Here is a 24,460-nt window from a genome sequence, read left to right on the forward strand (position 1 = left end):
TGGAAGTAACATTTGCTCATGTACCATGAGAAGACACTGTTTATCTTTGCTGTGAAAAAAATGAGGCTGCTTACGTTCATGTAGACTTCTGAGGAAGCTAGAACAGAATAGATTCTTTTCCTCTGTATAAGTATCTTACCTGTGCTCCTGCTAACAGGCAGTGCTGGGTCCTGAGTTCAAGGCTTGGACTTCTGGTCACTCTGAGACCACATGCTTGCTGTTCTTGGAAGGAGATGACTTCAGTTCTTTTCCAGTGGCACCTTCTCTCTGCTGCCTGAAACAGGAGTTCTGTTCATGAACGACTGCATGTAAATGCATCCAGGAACTCTCTTGGAGCTGATTTGGGTCATGTCAGAATCAAGTTTGGGGAACCGGTTAGGAATGAAGAGATTAATTCCTCCTCAGGGGAGAATCTGAAGCTATTGCTAGGCCACAGTTCAAGAAAGGAACTTCTCATGTAAGCAACTACCTGGTGAATTTAGTGTATTCTTGCTTTCTATGCCTGCAAGTATATGAAACCATGAACAGCAGTATTGTAGGGTGCACCCTGCTTTCACATCTAGGCTCAAGGGTGCATGTAGTGTTTGTGCAGGCAGTCTTCATTTATCAGGGAAAGAACGGGAGAGGATTGACAAGCATCCCTCTGTGAGTGTGTAGAGTTAATCTGTGGTGCCAGTCTCTGGTTGATGTTTCTTCCCATTTTCTTTGTCAGGTCGCAGGCTGTACAAGGATGGAGCCCTGAAGCTGCTTGGCCGTCTTTCTCTTCTCTCTGAAGATGTCCTCTTGATGGCAAATGGCTTACCAAATCCTTTCTGTTCATCTGATCATCTCTGCCTGCTGGCTAGCTTTGGCTTGGAGATCTCCAGCCTCAGAGAGAGTTAGTGTTGGTTCCCTTTCCCTAAAGAAAAGTTGTTCTGAATACAGCAGTCGAGACTCTGGATTGCACAACCTGCTTGCAAGAAAACCCTTTTCCTTGTCATGCCCTAAAAGTCCTTTTCTCCCCTCACACCCTCACTAAATGCAGGGATGGGGGAGTTGGAGCACTTTTTGCATTGGTATTTTCTGCATCTCTTCAAACCTGAGCTGTGTTCCCAGTGGGCTGATAGGTGTATTCAGGCATTGACATCTCTTTAAGAGATCCTTGTTCCACTGCCTTGGTTAGCAGGTGTTTTTGTGCTGCAGAAACCAACATAATGCCCATGGTTATTTGTCCCTGTGTAAGATTTTCAAGGAGCTGGAAAAGAGACAGGCAATGCTATCTGCTTTTGGTTAGTTTAATTGCTACCAAGGAGCATGGACTGTATATGCCAATACTCTTTTACACCAAAACAAGTTCTTTTCATTCTTTTAATTTCTCAGTAATAGTTCAGTACTTTCAGGGCTAGTTGTTGTGTTGCCTTTTAGATTGGATCTGCTTAGAAATGTCTTTTACTTAATGATCTGTAAGGGCTGGCTTGCTGACAGAAGTGTTTGTGTGGTATAACAGTTTCTACAAGAAATTGCTTGCTGTGACTAATCAACCAGGGAATGGGATTGCCAGGAATGGAACCAGGGGTTCTACAGAGCCACTCACAGCAGCTCTAGAGCTGCAGCAAAAGCCTAGAAGCCTTGGGGAAGGCTTCCTTCCTTTCTAGCAGTCTCAGAATGGTACCTAATATGTCATTTTTAGCAAAAATATTTAGGACCCTCACAGTGAATATCTTGTGGAAAAAATTACCCTGTAAGGCATGATTACCCCAGAACACTATAACTCTGGTTGTCCCAAAAGAGAGATGAAGATGGAAAGCATGTGAGAGTCAGCAGAGCCATCATATGGAAGAGCTGGTCTTGTCACTTGCCCTGTTCTTTGTGCACTCCCTATTGCAGTCAGCCTGCCCAGGGGTCAATAGCCAACCTTCAGTATCCATCTCCTGTGCCACACTGAAGTCCATACTGCATCCTTCTGCACCCAGCCATGTTTAGGTGTAGATAGAACCCTTATGATCAACTCCTGACTCTTGACATGTGTTGGGGGGACGGGAGGGCTGTGTAACTTGGACCCAGACTGCAGTCACTTGGATCCCAGTGTACCTTTGGTGTCCTGCTTTTTGTCCAGTACAAAAGCTGTACCTGTTCCTAGCGTAAATTCCCCAGTTCAACCTGACATTTGGTGCTCAATTTTTCCCTAAGAGATGAAACCAGTCTTGGCAGAAACCAATATTGGCAGAAACATGAATCCTCTGTTCACAAACAAGGCAGGAAATCCGGTCCCACCTCAGGTTTTTGCAGGAAAGTACAGGAGACTTAAAACATTGTTTGTTCTTCATGCTCTGTATTGAGGGACTTTGATATTTTAAATGTTACTTTCCTGATTGAAAAATAAAATACTGTAATCTAAGAAAATACCACAGAGTAACTGTGGCACCTTGTATTTCTGGCTGCTGAACCTCTGAAGACTTTCTGGACAAGGTTTTGCTGGCTACAAGGTGAAAGAGGGCAAATTGGAAAGGGTGAGCTGAGAGCTTTGTTTTCTATCTGGCTCAAAAAGGTTGCTAGAAGGCAGCCTGGTTGCATATGACTCCCTCCTGCTGTTAACATTTTAATAGGAACCTTAGAAGACACTAAAGGTTTAGCAGCAACCAACCAAAAGCACCACAAAAAATTTTGTGACACATAGTGTTGGCACTTAGAACTTTAGCTATCCCGAGTCTGAGGTCGGTTGGTGAGGAGGGGTGTGTGTGTGTGTATGTATGAAAGCTGCCCATAAGAGAGCCAGACTCAGCTCCAGCTCTCTTGAGACCCATAAGGTGTGCACCATGCACCAGCAGACGAACTGGTTGTGCCTGCACTGCCTGAAGCACCCTGTCAGTCCTGTGATACAACTCAGGTGGAGGATCTGTGTTCCAGTATCACAGGTGCTCTTTCCATTTTATATAAACCAAAACTTTGTCTTGTGGGCAAATTGCGTGGAAGCATCTCAGGGAGCTTTGAAGGTTCCAGCTATATTTTGCTGGAAAATCTAATGTTGCACAGGTCAAACTAATGCTTTCTCTTTTCATGCATGAAATAATGTGGTATGCACTTGGAATTGTTAAGTTTTTGAACACTGGATATCGAGTCATGCAGAGAAACCCCAGGACAATGCCTACAAGTCCCCTTATTCTTCTTTCTGGAGGTTATAGTGTTCCCAGGGTGACTTGCAGCTCTTAAAGCCCTGGCTTACTCATGCTTTGTTGGGCACTCATAGCTGAAACTGTGGCAGAAATGCAGGACCATGGCTAGTGACTGTATAGAGACACAAAGGCAGAGTTGAAAACTTGATCTCTGTGTTTATTTTGACCACTGTCACAGGAGCTCTGGTATGGACTCTTATGAAGGTGGTCTGTTTCAGGAAAATAAAACCCCCTGTGTTCTAGAGCAATTTGGAGTTAATATCAAATGGATCTAGAGACCTGTGAGTATCTCTTGACTGTGTGGGATTATAGGAGAGGTTTGGAGGTGGGATTGGTAGAAAGTTCCTAACTGTAAAATTGCAACCAGCATATAGTTGTTGGGAGAAAAATAATGTGTTTTGTGATGCTTAAAGGATAGCACCCACACATACAATCAGAGCCTGTGGTAATGAGCATTGTAATGGGATGCAGAACTGAGATTCCAGATGTAGCTCTTAAAACTGTTTCTGGACCTAAATGCATGATGAGTTTTCATTAACACAACTTTCTGATGAATTACAGAGGGATCTGTAAATGGTTATGAAAGTAGAGCAGCAGTATCTGGAATGCTCAGAAAGGGAAGGTGTCACAGAGGTGATTACCAGCTACATGACCTTAGTAGTGATGTAGAGTTCAGGGAGACTGGTGCTTAGGGGAAGTGATGCCAGAGACTGCTGGCAGTGTGTGTACATTCCCTCTTAGCAGCCTCCTAAGCTGCAGGAGCATGCAGCTGTTGAGACAATCAAGTATTTGGCCAAGTATCTTTACTAAAAAACAGTTTAATTTGCACCACAGCTGCTAGGCTGTATTTAGTTAATCTATTTAGATAGAAGTTGGACTTCCTTCATTTTCTCAGTTTTAAGTTCATTGCTCCAGGAGGATGCCCTTCATAATCAGTTTTCCCAATTACATGAGATGGGAGGAGTGGTAAACAATATAATTGCTCTATCTTCTTTCCTCTTTGTAATAAATGAAACTTGGCTGCTGTTTGAGGTCTTCTTTCTCCATGCCTTTTTCTTATGAGCTATCTCTCCAGCAGCTGTTTTCCCATGACTACTCTATCCAGTTATCTTTCTGAGTTACTGATGTTTATTTTTTCTGCAGCTGTATTTCTTCAGTTAAAAGTTATGGGTGCAATTCTCTAGGGCTAAGTGTTATTATAAATGCAACATATACGTGGTGTCAAGATGTAAGATAGTGGGTTTCCTCACATCTGAAAAATTAAGTGGGAGGATTGGGAGTTCTGGAACCAACACATAGATGGGAGTAACACTTGTTATATAAAACAACAAAACTGGAGTTTCAGATTTATTGTTAGTGCTCTGTACGCCACCTGCTTTGTGGAGGCAGAGCTCTGAAATATACTTGACCTTGGTTTGTCTGCTCTGAGGAGTCTCCAGGAGGTCAGAAGTTCAGCATCTCAGCGGATCAAGGTATGATCCTGCTCCTAACGATGTGTTGGTGATGGTGTTGGCAAACAGTCTGCAAAGCAGGGTGTTGCTGCAGTCCAATAACTGCTCCCAATGCCACCACCTCAGTATTGAACATTTAGTGGATGTACTGTTTAGATATTTGCAGACATATCCATGGGTCATCCAAATGAACCCTTTTGTTGCTTACCTCAAGGGGGAGCACACAAGCCTCAGTGGGATACCTTCTCCTTTCAGGCTTCCTGTTGTGCAGACTAATTGAATTGCTGGCTGTGACCTGCTTCTTACCAGACTGTAGCTGCCTGGCCTGTAGTGCTTCCTGTAGCACTGTCATGTTGAAATGCACAAGCTGATTTGAATATTCTCCATTGTGTTTCTAACTATGATACTGAGTTTCTGAAGGGAACTCACCTGTTACAACCATAACCAGGATGACAGGTTAAACAGCTGGCATGCCTCTAACTCCTTTTGTCAGCTGTAAGTGTTTGGCATCACCTGTCAAGGCAAGTTGACCTCCTGCTTCCACTGAAAATGTCATTCTAGTCTTGAAGATATTTTTCTTTTTATTTATTTAAAAAATTATTTATTTTCTTTCAGATTTAGACTGTACATTCTGTACTCTTGTATAATAGCTGGAATTTTTTTTATAACTTTGATAAGACAAACACAGCAGCTTTCAAGGTCCAAGTCTGGCAGATGGGAGGACTAAGCTAGACACTGGCTTATGCTACAACAAAAGATGTATTTGTTCCATCCAGTCTTTAATTTCTATACACCAGAAAAAGAACAAAAAAAAAAAAACCCCACCAAACCAAAGACCAAAAACCCACCAAAAAACAAAACCCCAAAAAGCCCTTGGCTTCAAACCTTAGCAATTTTATTCAGTTTTTTGTTATTTTCTTTCTGGATGCAAAGCCTTATATTTATTCTATATATTTAGTTATTGGCCAGTGCCTGGAGCTGCTCTTGAACTGGGAGTAGATGAATGCAATATTTATTCTATAGTTATTTCTCTCCTCCTTTCCTCCCTTAAAAGGAGGTTAGAGAGAAGATAGCACTCCCTCTTTGCCAAAATAAAAATATAATCCAGGAAAACAAACCTGGTTAACTTAATTCTGTAATGGCCTGCTATCCACAGCATGTCATATGCCTTTGCCTGTCATAATCCTGCAGTTGCTGCATGAATGGTGCTCTTAAGGCTCAGTCTCACTCTCTCATGAATGAATTTCTGTGTGCTTTTAGACATGTGAGAACCTTAAGTCTTGGGCCTCTCAGTGTAAAAACTGACAGGGTGTGGTTTTTTTGTTTCTTGGGGTTTATAATTTATTTTCTGCTTCAACATATTATTTATCCTTCCCACAATGAAGATTTTCCACTTAAGGTCCAAGCAGCATAATCTCTAACTTACTTGAAAACTAAAACTGCAGGGACAACCAGTCACAGGGGAAAAGCCTGATGTAAGAGGGAGCAGAAAGTCTGTGGCTGCTTCACTGTTCTCACTCCACCCTGATCTATACATCCATAGGGGATATGGGAGTTACCTGATTTAAACCAAAATCTGTAAGGCATGGAGCAGAGAGTGTTTTCAAGCAAGCATCCGAAGTAGATGCTTAGAACTGTGCATTTGCTTTCCCTCAGGGCAGAAGCAGTTCATATAATTAACTTGGCTAAGATGTACTATTGCATGTGCCTTTCTCTTTGGAATAACAGGTCAGAGAATGCTTATTCCTTTCCTATACACACTGTAGGCTTGCCTACATACTGGCCCTGGTCCCAGCTCTTACTCATTTCCCTAGAGAGAAGGGGTATGTTATGCCTGAAAGATGATAGCCTGAATAAAGTTGGATCCCCTTGCTGGGGATCCTTGCACTGAATCTTGCAGCTGACTGTCCTTTATTAACCCAGCATTTGTCTTGAGCAGTCCTGGTGAGGTCATTAGTCTGGAAAGTCACTAAGCAGACTTTGAGGAGAATTGCTTTTCAGGCCAGGAAAGGAGACTGAATTGCACATAGACAAGTTGAGCAGTGCAAGAAGAGGTTTATATTAACCCTTATGGTATTGTTTGGTAGTGTATTGTAAGAGTGAAATTTTTCATGCTGCCTGCACTGATTTTTTTTTCCATCCAGCCTGACTGATGGCAGTTCAAGAGGGAAAACTTAAATTTCTTTGCTAAACAGCCACATACATACTTACTCTGGCAACTGCCTCTGTGTGCACAGACATACTCACCTATTCAGATGATTAAAGGAGGATGAGGGTTCTTCCATGTCCACTAGTGTACCAAGTAAAGGACATCTCTACATAATTTGCCTGATACCATCACTCAAGGCTTTGACTTTCTGCTGACATGTAATGGGAAGGTTTAAAGCAAAAAGAAGGACAGTACAGACAACTTGTTTTCTCTGCACAAGCTGAGAGCAGTACAGAGGGAATTTTATTGTCTAAGTGTCAAAGGAAGCTGGAAGAAGTATCAACATGAAGGCCATGGGAAGTGCAGTAAAAACCTAAATCTAAATAAAAATTCTGTGTTGGCTACATAAGAACACAGAACCACACTGATTAATTACAAAAAGACACACATGATACTGTTCTTAAAGAAAGAAACTTTCAATTTCTTAGTTCTGAGCTGTACCAGTGATAAAGATGTAAATGGTTTTGCAGCACCCTATCGGTGCTGGAGTGGAATACTGGTGTGCATGGAAGGGGACCGCTCTGGTCCCACTAGCACCATCTCAACCCTGACCTGGAGGGAAACTCTGCTCTGCAGAGATTATGGGGGATTCAGGAGCCTTCTGAGCCTAAACTGCGTTGCTCTGGAGCAGAAAGGGCCAGGGCACCACTGAAGGAGAGTGGCTGTGATACAAGTAAACACCTGCTCAGAAGACACACAAAAATATTAAATTCCTTAAGGAGTTCAGCTTGGATGTAGAGGGGCCATCTCCACCTTTCTCTGGGAGAGTAAACATCAAGCCAGAATAGCACTTGCTTTGTTAAGTAAAGTTATAAATCCATAATGCAGGTCTAAATGTTGTCAGGACTACAGTGCAAGGCCACTGGGATGTGTGGTGTTATTTCAGCCAGACTTGCACACACAATACACCTGGGACACCCCCTGCCTATACCTACAGTTTGATCATCAGGACCACTTGAAATACTTCACTCAGAAGAAGCAGGTAGCTAGAGCAACCACCTGAAGTGACTAGCAAGAGCCACTGGAGCAAGGTCAAGCCAGTCTAATCCAGACTCTTGCCCTTTGGCTAACAGGAGCTTTCTTCTGTTCATTATGGTTTCTTAAACTCTGAAATTTTAAGGGCAGTCATATTCCAGTCTATACCACACCACACATGAATCTGCCTTAGGGGGCAGGCACCTGATTAAGGCTTTCACCTGAAATACTTAAAATTCATCCTGTTAAGCAGATTTGAAAACAGCAACACAACTATTATGTGAACAGAAACTGTTTCAACTACAGTTCTGGATTCATTTATTCTGATAGATCCAAGGAAACGGTACTGACCCATACCCTGGCCCATAGGTAAAATAGTAACTGAAAAAAAAGCACTCCACTCCCACCTAAAACACTTGCTAACACACACCAATTTCCTAAAGACTCCTTTAGCTTCTACCAGTAAAAAAAAGAAAAGTTAGTATGTCACAGACTGATGGACACCCAACCCTGCTCTTTAATATACAAAGTTTGTATCAGAGTGATGCTGTAGCAGAAAGTTTTGCTCAATTAATGAATCTGTCCATTAAAAAAATTGCAGTTGGCCAGGTATCAAGGGACTTGTCTACATAAAAGCATAAAGAGGGGCTCTTATTTCAAGGTTTGCATTACATTTAGAATAGTTTTGCCAGTAATAGGTCAGCATTTGTTGAAGTCTTTCAAAGCTCACCTCAGCTTCACATACAATGCAGGCAGTGTCTATCCATTCCTAGTGTACAAACACAGTTCCTTTCCACAGAGTTCACAGGACTTGTACTGCAGAACAGATATCATGTGAAACCTACTGAACAGTGAAATTTAGATCACAGAGCTACATGAGCTACTCTATTAATATTTAACATTAAAAAATTAATAGGACTCCTTGAGATCCATCTTCCTTGTTCTGCAGGCACTAAAGGAGTATGACTTACATTATCATTCCTTCTGTGTAGCTCTAAAGCCTGCAGAAGTGAAAAAGACTCTCATCACCAGCCTTTCTTCCTTATGGTTAAAGGCAGACAGACCAGAAACCAGACCAAGTAGGTGGGGGAGGAAAGAAGTCGAAGTGCCAAACTTTGTCTTGCACTGTACCCTCAGCTTCCTTACAGCATAAAGCTAGATTGCATTAATTCTCTCTGTCATGGAAGGATGTCGTTTGGTTTGTTAGGAAGGAAGCAAAGCTTTGTATTGAAGTGATTCATCCTGTTACAAAGATGGGGGGAGCAAGAGCAAGAAGGGGAGAACTCTATGGTCCTTTTCCAGTTTCTTGTACCATTTCCTGAGCTGGAGATACAGAAACAGTAAGGAGCAGGAATTCTACACAGAGAAACACAGTAAAAGGCCTGAAATAGTAACCCTGTCTGCTCCTGTATCCATCTTGAGAAGTTAATCAACATTAGATACAAGCAAAGAATGAAATACTTCATAACATATATAATTGTGCAACTAGATCTTGAAAGAGGATGTTCTTGTCTAGCTGCAGCTGAGGATTAAGAGACCTTGAACTCTACCTGTCATTCATATCTTAAACATCCATTTCCTTTGCTTTTTCTAAGCTAATAGCTTTTTCTAAGCTATTGGCCTCAGTTACATCCTGCAGGAAAGCTCTTAATTACAAAGTCAAACAAAGCATTTTGTTTTAAGCCATTCTGCCTTGGTGATCTAATGCTGCTGAACACCCCTGTTGCCCTGCTCTCAAGAAAGCATCATTAACTTGCAGCTGACCCCTCACTTGTCTCATCTGTTGCAGTCTTCCTCTCACCCCCACATTTCCCCTGTCTAAAAAAGCTCAATGTTCTCTGTATTAAACAACTAGTTACTCTCAAGAGCTCTCCAGTTATTCTGAATTAACTAACCAATTGAAGAAACAAAGTCATAGTTAAGATGCATTCTAGGCATCTTTTATAATTGTCTTTAAATTCTGGATTTCATCCACTTTATAACAAAACCTGACAGTCAGTTTCCCCTTGCTGACTGCTGCTTGTATTTATCATATGATTCACAGTGGCATCTGAACTTTCAGTCCGCTGCATAGTAAACATTATGCAAAGGCAGTTTGTGGCTTCCAAGTGGCCCATGTTATTTACAGGTAGCTTTTGACATATTTAGTGTCTGGATGCTAACAATGATGTTAGCTGTAAAGGCTGCATCATTGTTAGCATCCAGACACTAAACATGTTAATTTACAGCCACACAAAAATGACCAGAGGACACGTTCAAATGGGTGCTTGGCTCCTGCTGCAGTTAACTTCAGTTGTTGCATGTAGCTGGAATAAAAGGGAGTGGACAGGTGTTGCACTGTACTGTGGAAACTGGCATCCTCTTCTGGATTAACCTTCTCTTGGCTCAGCAGCAAGTTCTGCCTCCTTCTTACAGATTTTCCTCTTGGTTGTACAGCACAAAAGTACAGACTACAAAGGGAGCTTGGAAGGACTGACTGCAGTGGTATGGATACGTGTTGCAAGTTACATCACAGTTAAGGATGGACAATTAGGAACCTGTAAGGTCTGAGTTAAATCGCTTGTGGGTGGTGCTTCGAGGATTAACTGCTTTAACTAGGCAGAAGAGCTGATTTGTTTGGGGTTAAGAATCCATTCTCTGCCACCAAAATAGCTCTACTTATTATGAGGATGTGGCACAGGAATACTGTAACAAAAAAACTAGTAGAGCTAAGCTCCATCATGTTTCTAACAAACAAAGGAAAGAATAAACTCAGATCTAACAAAATTAAATATGTGGTATTTCAGAAAGTGTAGCTCCTTGTCAGTGCTGTGATAAAACAAGACTGTTTCTCTCCAGGATACTCCCACTCCCAAGCTCAGTTTATGCATCCCCCAGATCCATGCATCCAAATCACTTTAAGACCATGCTGTTCTGACTTCTGGAAATCCCACTGTTCCCGTGGCCTAGGCCTCAGACAGAGAGATCCTGACAATACTCCAGATTTCTGACAAGCATTACACTGCTGAATCAGTAGTACAACACTCCCCCAAAAGAAGCATAGGAAGTAAGGCCACAAGTGGCAGAAAGGCCCAGCCCAGCCCTTTGGGAAAGGTTACTATAAGTGGTGCTATTGCATACTGCAGCTATCCAAAGAGCCGGAACACAAGCACAGCTCTGGCACTGGGGTGGGAAACTGCTTTCAGGAGGCTCCAAGGTGAGCTGGCAGGAAAGCAGCTGCAATTTCCTTGAGTAGACCTTCTCACAAACAGGTGTATGCAACTCTGGCACTAACACAACAGGGAGGAAGGAGCAAGAGCCTTGTGGAAAGGAAAAAATGGTTGTAAAACCTGTTCACATCATTACATCCTTCTTTAACTTTTTACTCTTAAAACTCGTACCTCAGTGACTGAAGCGTCTGCCACAAGCTTTCTGAGTAGCAGCCACCAGAAGTTAGTAGAGAGAAGGCTGATGAACAGATGATGTGAAGTTCAGGTTCTCCACCAGCCCCCACTTGCCCCATCTCCATTGCTAGAACAATTGAGCTCTCTAAGCCTGTTTTCATGTAGCAGTGGTATAGGCATATCCCGATCCACTCAACCACCAAAGGGCCTACAGCAACAGTTCACTAGCATTCCACTGTCTACCCCTCAGAGACAATGAAATACTTTGAAATAGGCAGGACTAAACATACAAGATGTGTTTTTTCTGGATAAGAAGACTTTGTATGGTCAATAAATCAGGCTGAGCAAATTCAGACCTACTCTCACAAGAGCAATGATAAACAAAGTGTTCATAATGACAAAACCAGGAGTTTTTGTACAAGATTCAGGGGCCATCCTGTTCCAGCATCACTTCTCCCTCAGCCCTGCAGGCCTTGCAGGGGTTGAAAACTGCACACAGGGAAGAAGTACTGTTGACAAGATGCTCCATCTACTTGCTGTCAAGGTAAAGATAGCAAGTCCACTGACCTCACTCACTTAATATTCTTCCTGAAGTGAACTCCCACTAATGTACATATTTTTTTCTTTTTTTCCCTTTTTTTTTTTTTAAAAATACTTAAGTGAATTAAGATGGTCACCTCTCCCAGAAACAGGCAGGCGAATCCTCTGGGACCCATGGGATCCAGCTCTGGGACTGGCCCACTAGTAAGCACCTGGGAAAATCAGCAGTCTCTTTTGCTCCCACTCCCCTGTTTCATTTTTCAGAATCACTGCAGGTGGATCCAGGTCCCAACTGTGGCCAGCAAGAAGTCCGTGGAGGCAGGCACACAAGGCACAGCTCTCTTCATACCCGGATCTGGTACCCATTGAGGTCTGGCATGGCTTTGGAATCGGCAGGCTTCTTCTCACCAGATGGCCTGTGAGCAAAGAAGGTAACAGCTCTTCAGAAACTGTTTTCTGTCAGGTGATGCTGCACGTAGAGATGGCAGCACAGGAAAAGGTACAGAGCTTCATACTGATCCTGCACTACTGAGGACAGGATTATTCTGCAGCCTCCAGTAATTCTCCCAATGATCTCAACAGAACAGAATGCAAGTTAGGAAGTAGGAGGTCCACTCTAGAACCCCAGGTTATTATCAGGAAAACAATCTTGTTGACAGCAGAATAATTTTTGGAATCTCTTGAGGCACAGGTCTGTGAGAGACACCAGAGCTCAGACCCATGCATAAGGTTAAAAGTCAGCTACCAGCATCACTGTCTGTTTGAGCTGCCTCCTCCTCCCTGCCAAAACAAGCAAGCAAAAACCCCAGCTGTCCCCTCAAATCCCTAAGCAATGATAAACTCACAATGGTACTGACTAGGGAAGAATGCTACTGCAGGTCAGAGAAATATCCACTGTTCTAAAGAAACCCAGTAGGACATCAGAAGAATCCAAAACCAAATGGCAAGGTGGAGTCTGAGTAAAACAGATGGTCTAGATAGGTCTCCTGCCCAGCAGCCTCACTCACCGTCGGTCCCCACGGCTGTTTCGCCGATGGGGGCTGGCCTGACCTCTTTGTGGGGAGGAGACATCTTTCTTTCTGTCCTTGGTGGGAGATGGCGGTCCAGTTCCTTTCCCAATCTGCCAGAAAAATAAAATTAGGAGCTGTGTGAGCTCTTAATGTGAGTAATAACAAAACCTACAAAACCTAACCATGATTTATTATATGTGTAAAAAAAAAAAAAGACAAAAAGGCAAGGCAAGTGCATCAAAAATGCAAAAGCCAGAAAAAACAAGTTACAGTGACAGCTATGGCTCCAAGGACTGTATACAGTCCAACCTAATCACAACTGCAGCACTGCACAAGCATCCGTTAGGGGACCAGCCTGTATAAAGTGGGTGGTGTTCAGTAAGAAAGAGGCCCCAGCCTCCAATTCACTTTCTACTCCACACATCTAGAAGTAGAAAGTTTTCTGTCACTGCATTCCCCCAGTACACCAAGCAGCCAGGCAAGGCAGTGGATGTAGCAGTGAGTTACTCCATCCTTGCTGCTTACCTTCAGCCTCATATCACGGGCATGTCTCTCGAGCTCTTTGCGAAAGTCTTCCCGCGTTAGCTTGTCCAGATCCAGGATGGAGCGCTTCCACTCAATCTGCTCCACACTGTGTGGGTCATGGGACACGCAGTGGCCCAGCTTCACCTTTTTCAGCGTGTGCCAGCAGCGGCGATAGGCCTCCTCGAAGTCAAAGATGAGTTCGCTCAGTGTGCGGAAGACAGGTGCTTTGTACATCAGCTCCTCGCGGCGGCTGATGCCCAGTGCCCCGTAGCGGCCGCCAAAGTTCACCCCCAGCACGATGTGTCGGAAGTAGTTCCCTGAGAAGTGCGTTTTGAAGCTGATGGGGAAACGGTCCAGTGTGGTCATGTTGTTGGTGAGGTAACTGACAGCAGCCATTATTCAGGAAATAACTGGTGGTAACAGTTTCCTGACAAGACACATCCTACCTGCTCCAGACCCTCCCAGCATGCTTAGCAGATTCCCCATTGATTCAGGCATCACATAGACAGGATTTGTTCTCCAGGTCAAGAGCCCAGCTCATTGCAAGCTGCCCTACTTTCATCTGGGTTATGGATAAAACAGACTTGGCCTCTTCAAGGAGAGAGTCAATAAAGAGAAGTTAATTTTGATGCAGTTCTGTGATGCAGAAGTTGCAATGCTAGCACCTTAAGTGTACTGTATTCCATAGCTCCCCAACTGTTAACACTGCAGCATTATTCCTCGGTGTGTTTTAATCTGTTTCACTAGCTACTGTTTCATACACCTTCAGGATAAAAACTCACCAACCGCTGCTTTTGAACCATTCTTTCACCATCTCTGCCCCTCCAGGTGCATGAAGAACGTACAGCCCAAGTACCACAAACTAAATCTGGAAGATAGCTAGGAAAGATGTGTACTTAAAGATAATACACATCTAGATCTAATAAAGGTATTGCCTAAGCTAGTAAGTGACATACACCATAATTAGAAGTTGGGGAGGATCCATAAGTTATTTTAATGCAGAACACATACAGGCAGTAAGGGAACAATGCTATCCACAAAGGATTTCCTGACCTAACTCTAGCTAGTGTTTTTGCTCCTCTTTAGATCCTCTTTTATCTTTTATAATCTTATATGGCTGACCAGAGCATCACCACCCTTCTTGGTGAAGGAGGAGCAACTCCAAAGTTGTTCTGATACTTTAGAGAATTGCTTGGTTTTGGATTTCATTGGTGGTCTTTTGTGAGAGAACTGGGGAGGAAAAAAAAAAGGAATGTGGGGCTTGGTGTCAATATTATCACCATCCTCAAAGCATCACAAGCAAGAGAGCAGAGGCAAAAACACAAGGATGGGCAGACATGCACAACTCCAAGAGGAAAGGATACATTCCCAGGATCACAGCTTCCAGGCATTTTATTGGCAGGGCCTCTTTGGTCATTTCTTTGGCCAGGTCCATCAGCCTGCAGAGTAGGACAAGGGAAAGATGAGGACAGTTAGGGCTTGTGCTATGCACTGTGGCCAGTTCAGCCCTTTTGTACTATAGGTCGGTTTCCAGGAGAGAGGGTGGTCCACAGAGGATAGGAAACAGAACAAAGTATCTTCTTAAAGAAGATATTAAATCCAAACCAGGTCTCTGCCACATGCTGTTGTTACTTCCTAGGAATTCATTCAGTGAGTTGCAGCAAAACTACTTACTGGCCAAGCTGGGTTCTCAGGGAGACCACAGCACCAATGTCTCCACAAGTAAAAGCCTCAAAGCGTTTGCCACACGAGGCTTAAGGACAATAAGGCCTTCTTCTCTGGCATTAACCCTAGTCTCTATTCAGTGAGTACCATGGAGGAGACATGGTACTGATTACAAAACAAGGCATTTAAACCCACATAAATCTATGGACTAGACCAATAGTAAGTCAGTCTTGGGAGACTCTCCATATGCTCTTCAAGAGAGTCAATGAACATCAGGTGCTTATTGCCAGGGACTTCTGGGGCACAGCAGTTCCCAAAATCTTCAATGAGGAGAATACCCTTTCTCATTCCAAGTATGAATCACCAAAAGCTTAGTGAGCCTACATTCTGCAAAAGCACTCACAGGAGCTATGAAATCAGACCTGCAAAGATACTTGGCTTTAACAAAGTTTTTGTAGAGCAGGACCTAATTTCAGAATCCCCCAGAAGTTCATATAGTTGCATTCCAATTAGAAGCAGGCAGAATATGCACATTTTTGCAATATATTATTTTTGGCCTACTCGATTTACTGATTCCTGACAAAAAACTCTACTCTTGAGGAAGACCAGACACAGCTATGCCCCAGGCAACAGACAATACAGTTACCCTAAGCAGGATGCAGCTGCAGTAATGAAAGCCCTAAGTGCCTCTAGACCTTGGGCAGGGGATGGAGAAAAAGCAGTGTGTATAGCAGGGCTCCAATGACAAAGAAAGGATTAAATGCTCTAGAGACTGCCAGCACTTACCCAGTCAGAGGTCTGCTCTTCTTAATCTCAAAGAATTGTGTCCCAGTGTGATTGTACCTGGAAGCAAGAAGTTAAGGGCTTGGCAGCTCGGAAAGTAGAGTTTGAAGAAAACTTGTCTGAAAGACGTTCATGTTAATTACTATTCTCACAGCAGAGTCATGATCCCACAAATGTAGCAGCAACACAAGAAAATCCCTACCTCACTTTTCTGCATTTCCCCCACTTACACATCCTCCTTATGTATTTCCTTGTCAATTCTTCTCTTCCTCATACCCACACACGGGTTTCCACTCCAATTCCCAAAGGTTTATGCTGACAGCACATGCTCTGCTCAGCTTTCCCGTTACCAGGGCAGAACAGTTTGATAAATCTCTTCCTGCTCCAATCTGCACATAATACATGGAGCAATGAAACATTCATGGTACCTTATTCTAAGATTAACTGGGATCCAATCCAGAGCACAACCACCCTGGATGGGTGAGAGATGCCAAAAGGTCAGCCTTCTTACCTTGAATTAGGGCTGAAGCCAGAGATAGATCTGTATCTCATCAGTGAGATTAGACTGTTTGCATGGCATATACCTGCTCTCCAGCAAAACAGGAATGGAGAAATCTCATTCTCAGAACACAGCCACACAGGCAGCTCTGCATATAAAGGGGCAACATACCACAGATGCATAAAATCAGGGTGGCTGAGTGTTGTTTAGACAGAGAAGAGTGATTGAGTAGGATGACCTGAGAAGTTTTGCCCATCACCACAGCTCACCCACACCTTAACAATGAGGTGATGCAGTTTGCAGTACATCTGACACTTGGCTGTCAGGATCTCAGATATGTGTGTTTTTAATGAAATACCACTGTAAAGCCACTGACCTAGAAGAGTGGGTAGTGGGGAAAGGCCTTTGACAACATGCTTATTTGTTACATGCAGTGAACCAGAAGGTAACTTGGGCAAAAAAAGAAAAGAAATGGAGCAGCAAAAGAAAACATTATCCCAAGTCCAGCTTCCTGTTTTCAGGGAACAAGTTTCAGTTCTCCTCCAGTTACAACAGGAGGAGCCTTTCTGTTTGTCACAGGGAAAGAAAGTCCTCTTGCTCTTTCTTCTGGGTTATCACCCCAGTGAGCAAGGTAACAGCAAAGGATACTGAAGCTCCCTGATGTAGCGCTGCACAGCTTCCAGGCGCTCAGGGATGGGGGTGGATGGCTGGAACACAGGCACACTTGGTATGGGAATCTGAAATGAGGAGCAGAACATAAATCACTTCTTCCAAACCTCTCCAGCTTCTTGCTGAACTCAGTGGCGCAAAGCTATAGGGAGCATGTTCCTCTGAAACCAGACCCTTTTTGCTGCCCAAAGTAACCACACAAGGAACATTCCTCTATTTCCACAAGGGAAATTGGGAAGGGATTCAGAATGAGGCATCACCACAGAGCTGCAAGAGAAACTATGTGAAAAGGTCTTACATTTATGCAATGTTACATTGGACAAAATAGATAGAATTGACTGACAAGGCAAGATACAAGACAGGAAAGCAATCATCTAAGGGAGCGTGGCCTCATTTGAGTATTGAAACTGAAAGGCACAAAACAAAAATAAAAGAAAGAGGCAAAACAGGACAATGAGTTTTCCAATATCACCAGAGGGTGGAACAGTCCTGCAAGCAAGGGTAGAAAGGTCCTTCACTGCTTCCTGGCAATTCAGATGAGTTGGCACTGACTAGGACACAGGCTTGACAGCATGACTCCCTGCCCTGCAGTGTCTGGTGTTTTGAATTACATGGTCAGAGAATGACTTCTGGATGTTCACCTTTCAGACTGCTGTCCCATTCTGAGGCCTCAGCCTTATGGGTCCAGTCAGATTTTCCTCATAATTTTCACCACTTGCTCTGCACGGGATAGCCACAGTCTTGTCAGCAGCTGAGAAAATCTCATTCCCAGAACACAGCCTTTCTAAGGAAAGAGAAGGGACCTGTTCCACAGGACAAATAAAAAGAAGACACAAGTTTGGGATGACTGATAGGCTTGGAGAAGCAGCCCAATATTTTCTCTCTGAAAGACAGCTCATGCCTTGTATGCACCTTGCTAATATCAGACTGCATCTTTTCTCAGTTTTAACATTTCAGTTCCTCCTCAGACTTCCCCCAGAGCTGGCCCATCCACAGCTATGAAAGAGTGAGTCAGAGCTAGTTCTTCCTTTGAGCCTTCCACTCTGCTGTGCACAACTGCCTCTGCTGGACATGGTTTCATAGCCAGTGGTACTGCTTAGTGCACCCTTCACATGTATTTCTGTGGCCACTCATTTCCATACACCTCCTTCTTCTCTCCTGTGTGTTGGTACAAGTGACTGGTGAACCAGGTCAGGCACCTGGAGCAGCTGAAAGCTGAGCCAGCAAGCATGGGTAGCTTTCAGCCAGATCAGTTCCCTTTCCTGGCTGGCCACATGGTTGCACTCTGCTTGTGCTCCCCCACGGTACAAGGACCAGAGACCTCTAAACCTTGAGGTGCTGCCTCTCCCATCACACAGAGGCACCAGCTGCCTCACTCGCAGGGGGCAGCACAGGCACGGTAGGAGCAGATGTGAAACTGGGTTTGTTCAGCTGCAGCAGGAGCAGGGAAGGCTCCAGAGAATGGCACAGGAATGGAGCCATCTCTGGTAGTGCATGAGCTGAGTCAGTTTGGATGCTGTGAGCTGACACACTGAGTCATAGGAAATAATTTCCAGGCAGAAACAACGAAAGAGGTAACAATCAGGGCAGGCTGACTATTTAATTTTGCTTTTTTTTTCTTCAGCATGGAGACTTTAATGCTTCTCAGTGGAGACAGACATTAAGTGCATGTTGACAGCAGAGACTAATGATTCTGGGTAGTTCCTCCTCCCTTTACTAGTACAGACCCCCGATCTCTTTTCCTCAAAGGACTGCACAACACTGAGACAGCATAATGGCAATCAGTTCAGCAGGGGACTAGTTAATGTGGAAGAGCCTCCTGCACCTCAAGTAATTAAACTGATGAAAGTACACTGTGCTCTCTCTCAGATCTGGGCCTGCAGCCCAGACTGGGCTACAGTTTCTTTTTGCATCAGGTCTATAGCATTTTAATAGGACAATAGAAGCAGAAGTAGAGGAATAAGTTCTCCATCCCTCAATTCCACACTGACAGGAAAAGAGATCCTTATACTTTTTTCTTCCCCAGCATCATCCAGGGCATATCTCCAAAGAGCTATAAATATTAGTTAGCTTTCACAGTCCTTCAGAAAGCAGAGAGAATTTATTTATAACAGAAAAAATAGGCAATCAGATCTATTTTGACTTCCCTTTAGCTGTTATGAAAGTTGAAGAGAGCCCAGATTTCCCAAAGTAGATAACCTCTGCCAGGCTTAGCAGACCAAATGAACACACCCTTGGTTGCTCATCACTTGTGTGGAGTAGCTGCATCACCCCACTCCTAGATTCATGCACCCTGGCAGGCTGTCTATATGCAAAGGATTGGCACTCTGCTTTTAGAAAGGGGATTCTAAGAACAACCAAGATTTTCATATACAAGTGTGCCATGCTGTATGTGAGGAAAGGCACATGGGAGCGAGGCTCAGGCAAAGCTCCACCCTTATCGGTATCACAGAGGTGCTCTTCTGGCCAGCCTAGTTTAGCAACAGTTTCTTTTATGGTACTCATGTGTATCCAAGCTCCTCCCTGCTCTTCCTTCTGCAAATAACACAGGAGCAGTATCAGCCTTGGTTGAGAGCCTGACTGAAAAAAACAGATTATTTTTTCTGGCTCTCTTGTTCTGAATCCATTAGATGCAACTCTTCCTGTCTTTGCCCTCATAACCATCTCATTTAAAATCCATGATTTCTTTATGAGCCAAGCACACATCACTTTGTACTTCCAGCTTGGACCCATTAGATGGCTTCAGCAGCTTGAAGCAAGGCAATACCCCACCCTGTTGCTGGAAAGAACACAACCTACAGGAGAGTGGCATTGACCCCAAGTCTACTGGAAGGAGATAGAGACTATAGGAGCTCTCTGAGCTCTCAGACTCCAGTGAGAGACACAGCCCCTGAAGCTGATCTGTAAACATGTGTCTAATCACAGCCTCCTCCAGTCATTTTATAGTATTTTAGTTTATTGACAGCTTTTTTGAGAGCTGTTTCCCCAGCAACCAATGCCAGCTACAATCCATGGTCAAAATTTTGGAGTAGGTAAGTCACCCTGCCATTCCCAACACTTAAAAAGGACTATTCACCCTCCAGCACATAGAGAGAACCTGGCTACCTGGCTTTTCAAAAGAGCTAGCCTTGCAGAGTACACTTACTGCCCTGATTCTCATCTGTTGCACCAGCCTTTCAAAGAAACTTGATGGCACGGAGACAAGTAGCGATAAGCACCCCTCAAAGAAAAAAACATCCCTACAGGGAAGAAGGAGCTAAGGAAACAGAGCTCATCCATCCTTGTGGTTTCTTGAATTCCAGTATCCTCCCAGCTATATGTGCTGAGTGAGCTTGGGAATGGCATCTCAGGTGGCAGAGTGCTGAATACAGTTTACAGATCCATTTCCCAGGGGTGCTAGCAGATGCAAAAAACGCCTCAACAACCCAAAACCCAACAATCCTCAAAACAAAACAGCCCAAATTTGCCTCTTACCACAAGACCTCAGACCACTGGTGTCCCCTAACTACAACCCTCTTGGATGAAGACTCTAAAGTGAGAACAGGGGAACTTCTTCACATAAGACCAAAACAAGGGACTGAACACTGTATTTCCCCACCCATCATTCACTGGAGTCTTGTTTGTCGCCTTCTTTTTCCATTTCCTTCACCATTTTTGACCAAATCAATCCTTATGGTCAGGAAACTAGGTAGTGTGTGTTCTGACTGATCTGAAACATGTTTTCAGCCTTCACCTAGGCTCAGGACAAAGTCACAGGAAAGGAAGGAAACCTGAAAAGGAAGGATAAGTCTAATGGAGTTAGAATAGGGACTGTAATCAGGACTCAGGATTTGCTCCAGCTGCTGCCACTGATGCCTCTGACTCTTCACTGCACAAAGGATGTTGCATCACATGCTTCTCCAGAATTCCTCATGGAAAGCAGTATGGATTGTCTGTGTAGTATATAATAGCATGTTCTTCCATACTTCAACTTACCTTGCCAAGGAGGTAAGTCCTTGCTAAAAAAGCCTGAGATGAAAAAGCATCATCTTTTTGTATCTGAATTTCCCCTATTAGAGTGATGGGAATACTCTTATAACCTGCCAATGGAGTGACACACCAAATGTTTGCAGTGTCTTTTGTTCACAGTATGCCAATAAAAGGGAGAGATTTTTCTCCAGCTGAGATGCAATACAGATAGCAACAATCACAAGAATTCACACTGAAATGTTTCAGTATGGTACAAGGCTCAGTGAAATGGTCAGTGGTTCCTCTTTTCAGAGTTCTCTGCAACAAGGCCAGGAGTATGCTTGGAAATCATACCTAACCCTATACCAACAATAAGCTCTGCAAGCGTTTGCTAACTCCTCTAAAATGCTTGGCATCAAAAGTCTTTTCTGACAGACACAGTTCTGTTCCAGAATGCCTTTTGGGGTGGGAAACTGTACCCAAACCAAATTTCTTCATGTGCAAAGTCTCACCTCCGTCTGTCTCAATCCCCCACCTCCGGTATTTGGGCTCTTCTAAATTTAACTCTCCTCATCTTTTCATCATTTATCCAGTCTTTCTCTTTAGCCACTGCCCATTCCCCCCCTTTGCCCTGCGGGCTGCTCACACATTAGCTACCTGAAGTCCGTTTTCCAGCAAGGCCGCAGAAGAAGAGGGTGCTGCTGGCGCACCAGACAGGGCAGAGCCCCGCAGATGCCCTCTCGCACTCCAAGTTAAAGTGTGGCTTTGCTTCCAGCAAGAGCAGTCCCGGGGCCCGTTTTTCCCGGGGCCCGCTCCCGAGCCGGGGCTCCCGGCCTCCTAGGGGCACAGGCGGGCGCCTCCTCCCAGCGGGATGCCGCCGTTTCCCCCTTCCCTCTGTCCGCCCGGCGGGGACGCTCCGCTCCGGGCGCTTCCGCTGGGACCCCGCGCCGCAGCAGCCCCGGGGTGGGGTGGGGGGGTCTCACCTTGGGCAGGTCGGCGGCGCCCCGGATCCTCTGCGCCACCCGCTCCCCCTCAGGGTGGATCCTGCCCACATGCCGCCACATCCGCTCCCAGGTGGGCTCATCCACGGGCAGCCCGCCGCGGTTGACGAAGAAGGGGACGCCGCCGTCGCGAAGATCCTCCTCGCCTTCCTCCTCCTGCTGCTCCTCGTCCCGCGGTGCCGCCGCCTCGCCGGACGGGGGCTGCCTGGCCGCCGCGGCCCCGTCGTCCCCCGGCATCGGCATCGCCGCGCCCGCACTCAGCGCCTGCCGCCCGCTGCCGGGCCGCCGGGGGCCGCGCCCCGCATGGCCGGCGCTCCGGGCACGGGGCGTCACCGCCCCCGCCTCGCCCCCGGAGATATCAGAGCGGAGGGCTCGCCGCGAGAAGGGGAGAAAAAGCCGGGCGGGGCGGTGCCGGGTGCCGCATCAGGCCGCCGCCGCGGCGGGGGAGGCGCCGGCGGCCCGAGCGCCCGCGGCAGTGACGGCGGGCACCGCGCGGGGCGGGCCTGCCGCCGGGGCGCCCCCGCCGCGCCGCCTCCCGGGCGCTCCGCGGGGCGGGCAGGCACGGCCGCCTCCCGGGCGGGGGCTGCATGCGGGGGAACAAAGCCCCGCGCAGGGAGGGGCCGGGCCGGGCGGGGCCGGGCGCCGCTCCCCTCCGCCCTGCTCCGCCCTGGGCCGGCTCTCAGCGTGCGCCCACCGCCGCGGCGGGACCCGGCTGCCGCTGGAGGGGCGCGGCCGGGCGAGCGGCGGTATCGCTGCCCGTGGGCGATAAGGCAGATAGGGGCGATAAGGGAGACGTCTGCGGCCGGGCGATAAGGAGGCGGGGCGGAGGGCGGGAGCGCGCCCGGGGGCTGGGGCGGGGCCATGAAGCGGCTGCTGAGGGGTCGCCGTGAGGGGCAGCGGCGGCCACGCCGGGGTCTGCGCTCGGGCTGCGGGGCGTGAGGGACGGGCGGGGCTGAGCCGGGCCGGGGCTGAGCCGGGCCGGGGCTGGGCTGGGCTGGGCTGGGCGGCCCCGCAGGCCATAAAACACTGCTAGGAGCCAGGGGCAGGTGTCCGTGTTGATATAGCTGTGAGGAACGGAAGAGCTGAGATGAGTTTTCCAGGCAGGGACCAGTGGGGGGTGGAGAGCGTATTCTGATGCTCCTGTAGCACAAAGCGATGGTGAAGGATGGGCTCTTGTGGAACCGCGCCGCTTATCTAAGGGTGTGCTACACATAGCCAGTACCCCTCAAGAGAGAGGGGCCCACCAGGCCTCTTCTGCCTGGCAAGAGGCAAAATACACCGTACCTAAGGTCTGGAGATGCACCACTGAGTGTTTTGCTCTGCTTCATCTTCTGGTTTTTTTGAGCTCTTTTGTAGTACTGAGGGATGTGAACTTTCATGGGAGGTTCTCCACATGCTGCAGGAGATTTTTGAACATGTTCTCCACTGTGTACATGCTGCAATGGTTGTGTCCTCGTCTATAAGAGCCAGGTTGTGTCTCTACCGCTGGCTGTGTTTTCTCACCACCCTGTGGTATTTATCCATGTTGAAAGCTCTAACATAAAAGCATTCTGTAATTTAAGCACCAAGTACAAGAAATGTGTACAAATGACTGGGTCAGCTGCTGAGGTACCCTCTGAAGGGCATCTCAGAATACTTGCATTTAGCACTCCAAACAAAAGGCTGTGGTTCAGCATCAGTGTGGGGAAATACACGCCGGTTGCCATGGAATTTGATGTGCCCTGAGAACAGGCTATAGCATTTACAGAGTTGGGTAGAGGATTTCAGAGAGAGATTCCACTTCTTCTGTGGTGCTCTGTAGGCTGTTGCTCACATGAGATCCTTTCTGAGGGCACAATACTTGAACACAGTTTTTTGTTGAACTCAACATTGCCCAAAATGCTGAAAGGTTAATTTTTTTAAAGGAAAATTAGGCTAAAAGTGTATCCCTGCTTCTGCCTTCCAAACAAATCACCAGCATCACTTCATGAGAGCCTTCATTAACTTCCGTAATACTTAAACATATAAGTCACTGAATAAGAATTTCTTTTGAATGGGGACCTTAAGCACTGGAGATTTATCACCTCTGTAAACTTTTTATTGTTTTTATTGCCTTTGCCTTCTACTTGTGAGAAGTTGATGGTTGGTTGAAATTGCCCCCTTATATCTAAAGAAGCAGCAAAACCCGTGACAGGAATCACTGCACAGCCCCTGAGTGGACACATTTTGCAAGTACAGTTCATAACCTCCCATGTCCTCAGTCCCTCTAGAGACACGGGATTGGGAGTGTGCCAGTCATGCAGTGGCAGAGCCCCACTGGGGGCATAATCTGCATTTTGCTTGAGGGGCAGGTGTATTTCCAGTAACAGCACAAAGGACAGGGAGCAAGGAGTTTAAATGCTTCTTTTAGAGCTGTATTGCCTCCCCTGGCTGAAATGAGGCACAGCCGTCCATAGAGGCAAGGATGTTTGTTTTGATTTGGAGCTCCAGTGCTAATCCAGGGCTGGTACTTCATATGGCCTTCTGTAGCTCAGCTTTTCTACCTGTTAGAGGGAAATGCTAATAACCCTGACTTGCAGCCAGAGATTTTGTAAAGATTAGTTGGCATTTTTGGCACATTAACTACTATTTTTTCTTAAAAGTAAAAATAGTTGTAGTAGAAGTGAAATAC

At 45.8% G+C, this 24,460-nt stretch overlaps 2 protein-coding genes across 8 annotated transcripts in view; one reads left to right on the top strand and one right to left on the bottom strand.

The window, feature by feature from the left end:
- The window catches only part of ANGEL1 (angel homolog 1), a 113,097-nt gene extending 103,500 nt beyond the window's left edge, over positions 1–9,597 (top strand). For all 7 annotated transcript variants that reach the window (XM_074542574.1, XM_074542575.1, XM_074542573.1 and 4 more), the window contains one exon: positions 713–9,597. In XM_074542574.1, the coding sequence (XP_074398675.1) occupies positions 713–882 (170 nt within the window). In that variant the 3' untranslated portion in view covers positions 883–9,597. The remainder of the gene's footprint in view (positions 1–712) is intronic.
- Positions 2,173–22,627, bottom strand: VASH1 (vasohibin 1). The gene is made up of 7 exons (XM_005479775.4): positions 21,793–22,627; positions 16,841–16,929; positions 15,697–15,753; positions 14,610–14,684; positions 13,246–13,627; positions 12,718–12,830; positions 2,173–12,126 (listed from the first exon to the last, which is right to left on the bottom strand). Exons 1-7 carry the CDS (start codon positions 22,051–22,053, stop codon positions 12,054–12,056), a joined length of 1,050 nt encoding a protein of 349 aa, XP_005479832.1. The 5' UTR covers positions 22,054–22,627; the 3' UTR covers positions 2,173–12,053.
- Between the last annotated feature and the right edge of the window lie 1,833 nt (positions 22,628–24,460).

Source organism: Zonotrichia albicollis, chromosome 6 (genome assembly GCF_047830755.1).
Source record: "Zonotrichia albicollis isolate bZonAlb1 chromosome 6, bZonAlb1.hap1, whole genome shotgun sequence".
In the NCBI taxonomy this organism is placed as follows: domain Eukaryota; kingdom Metazoa; phylum Chordata; class Aves; order Passeriformes; family Passerellidae; genus Zonotrichia; species Zonotrichia albicollis.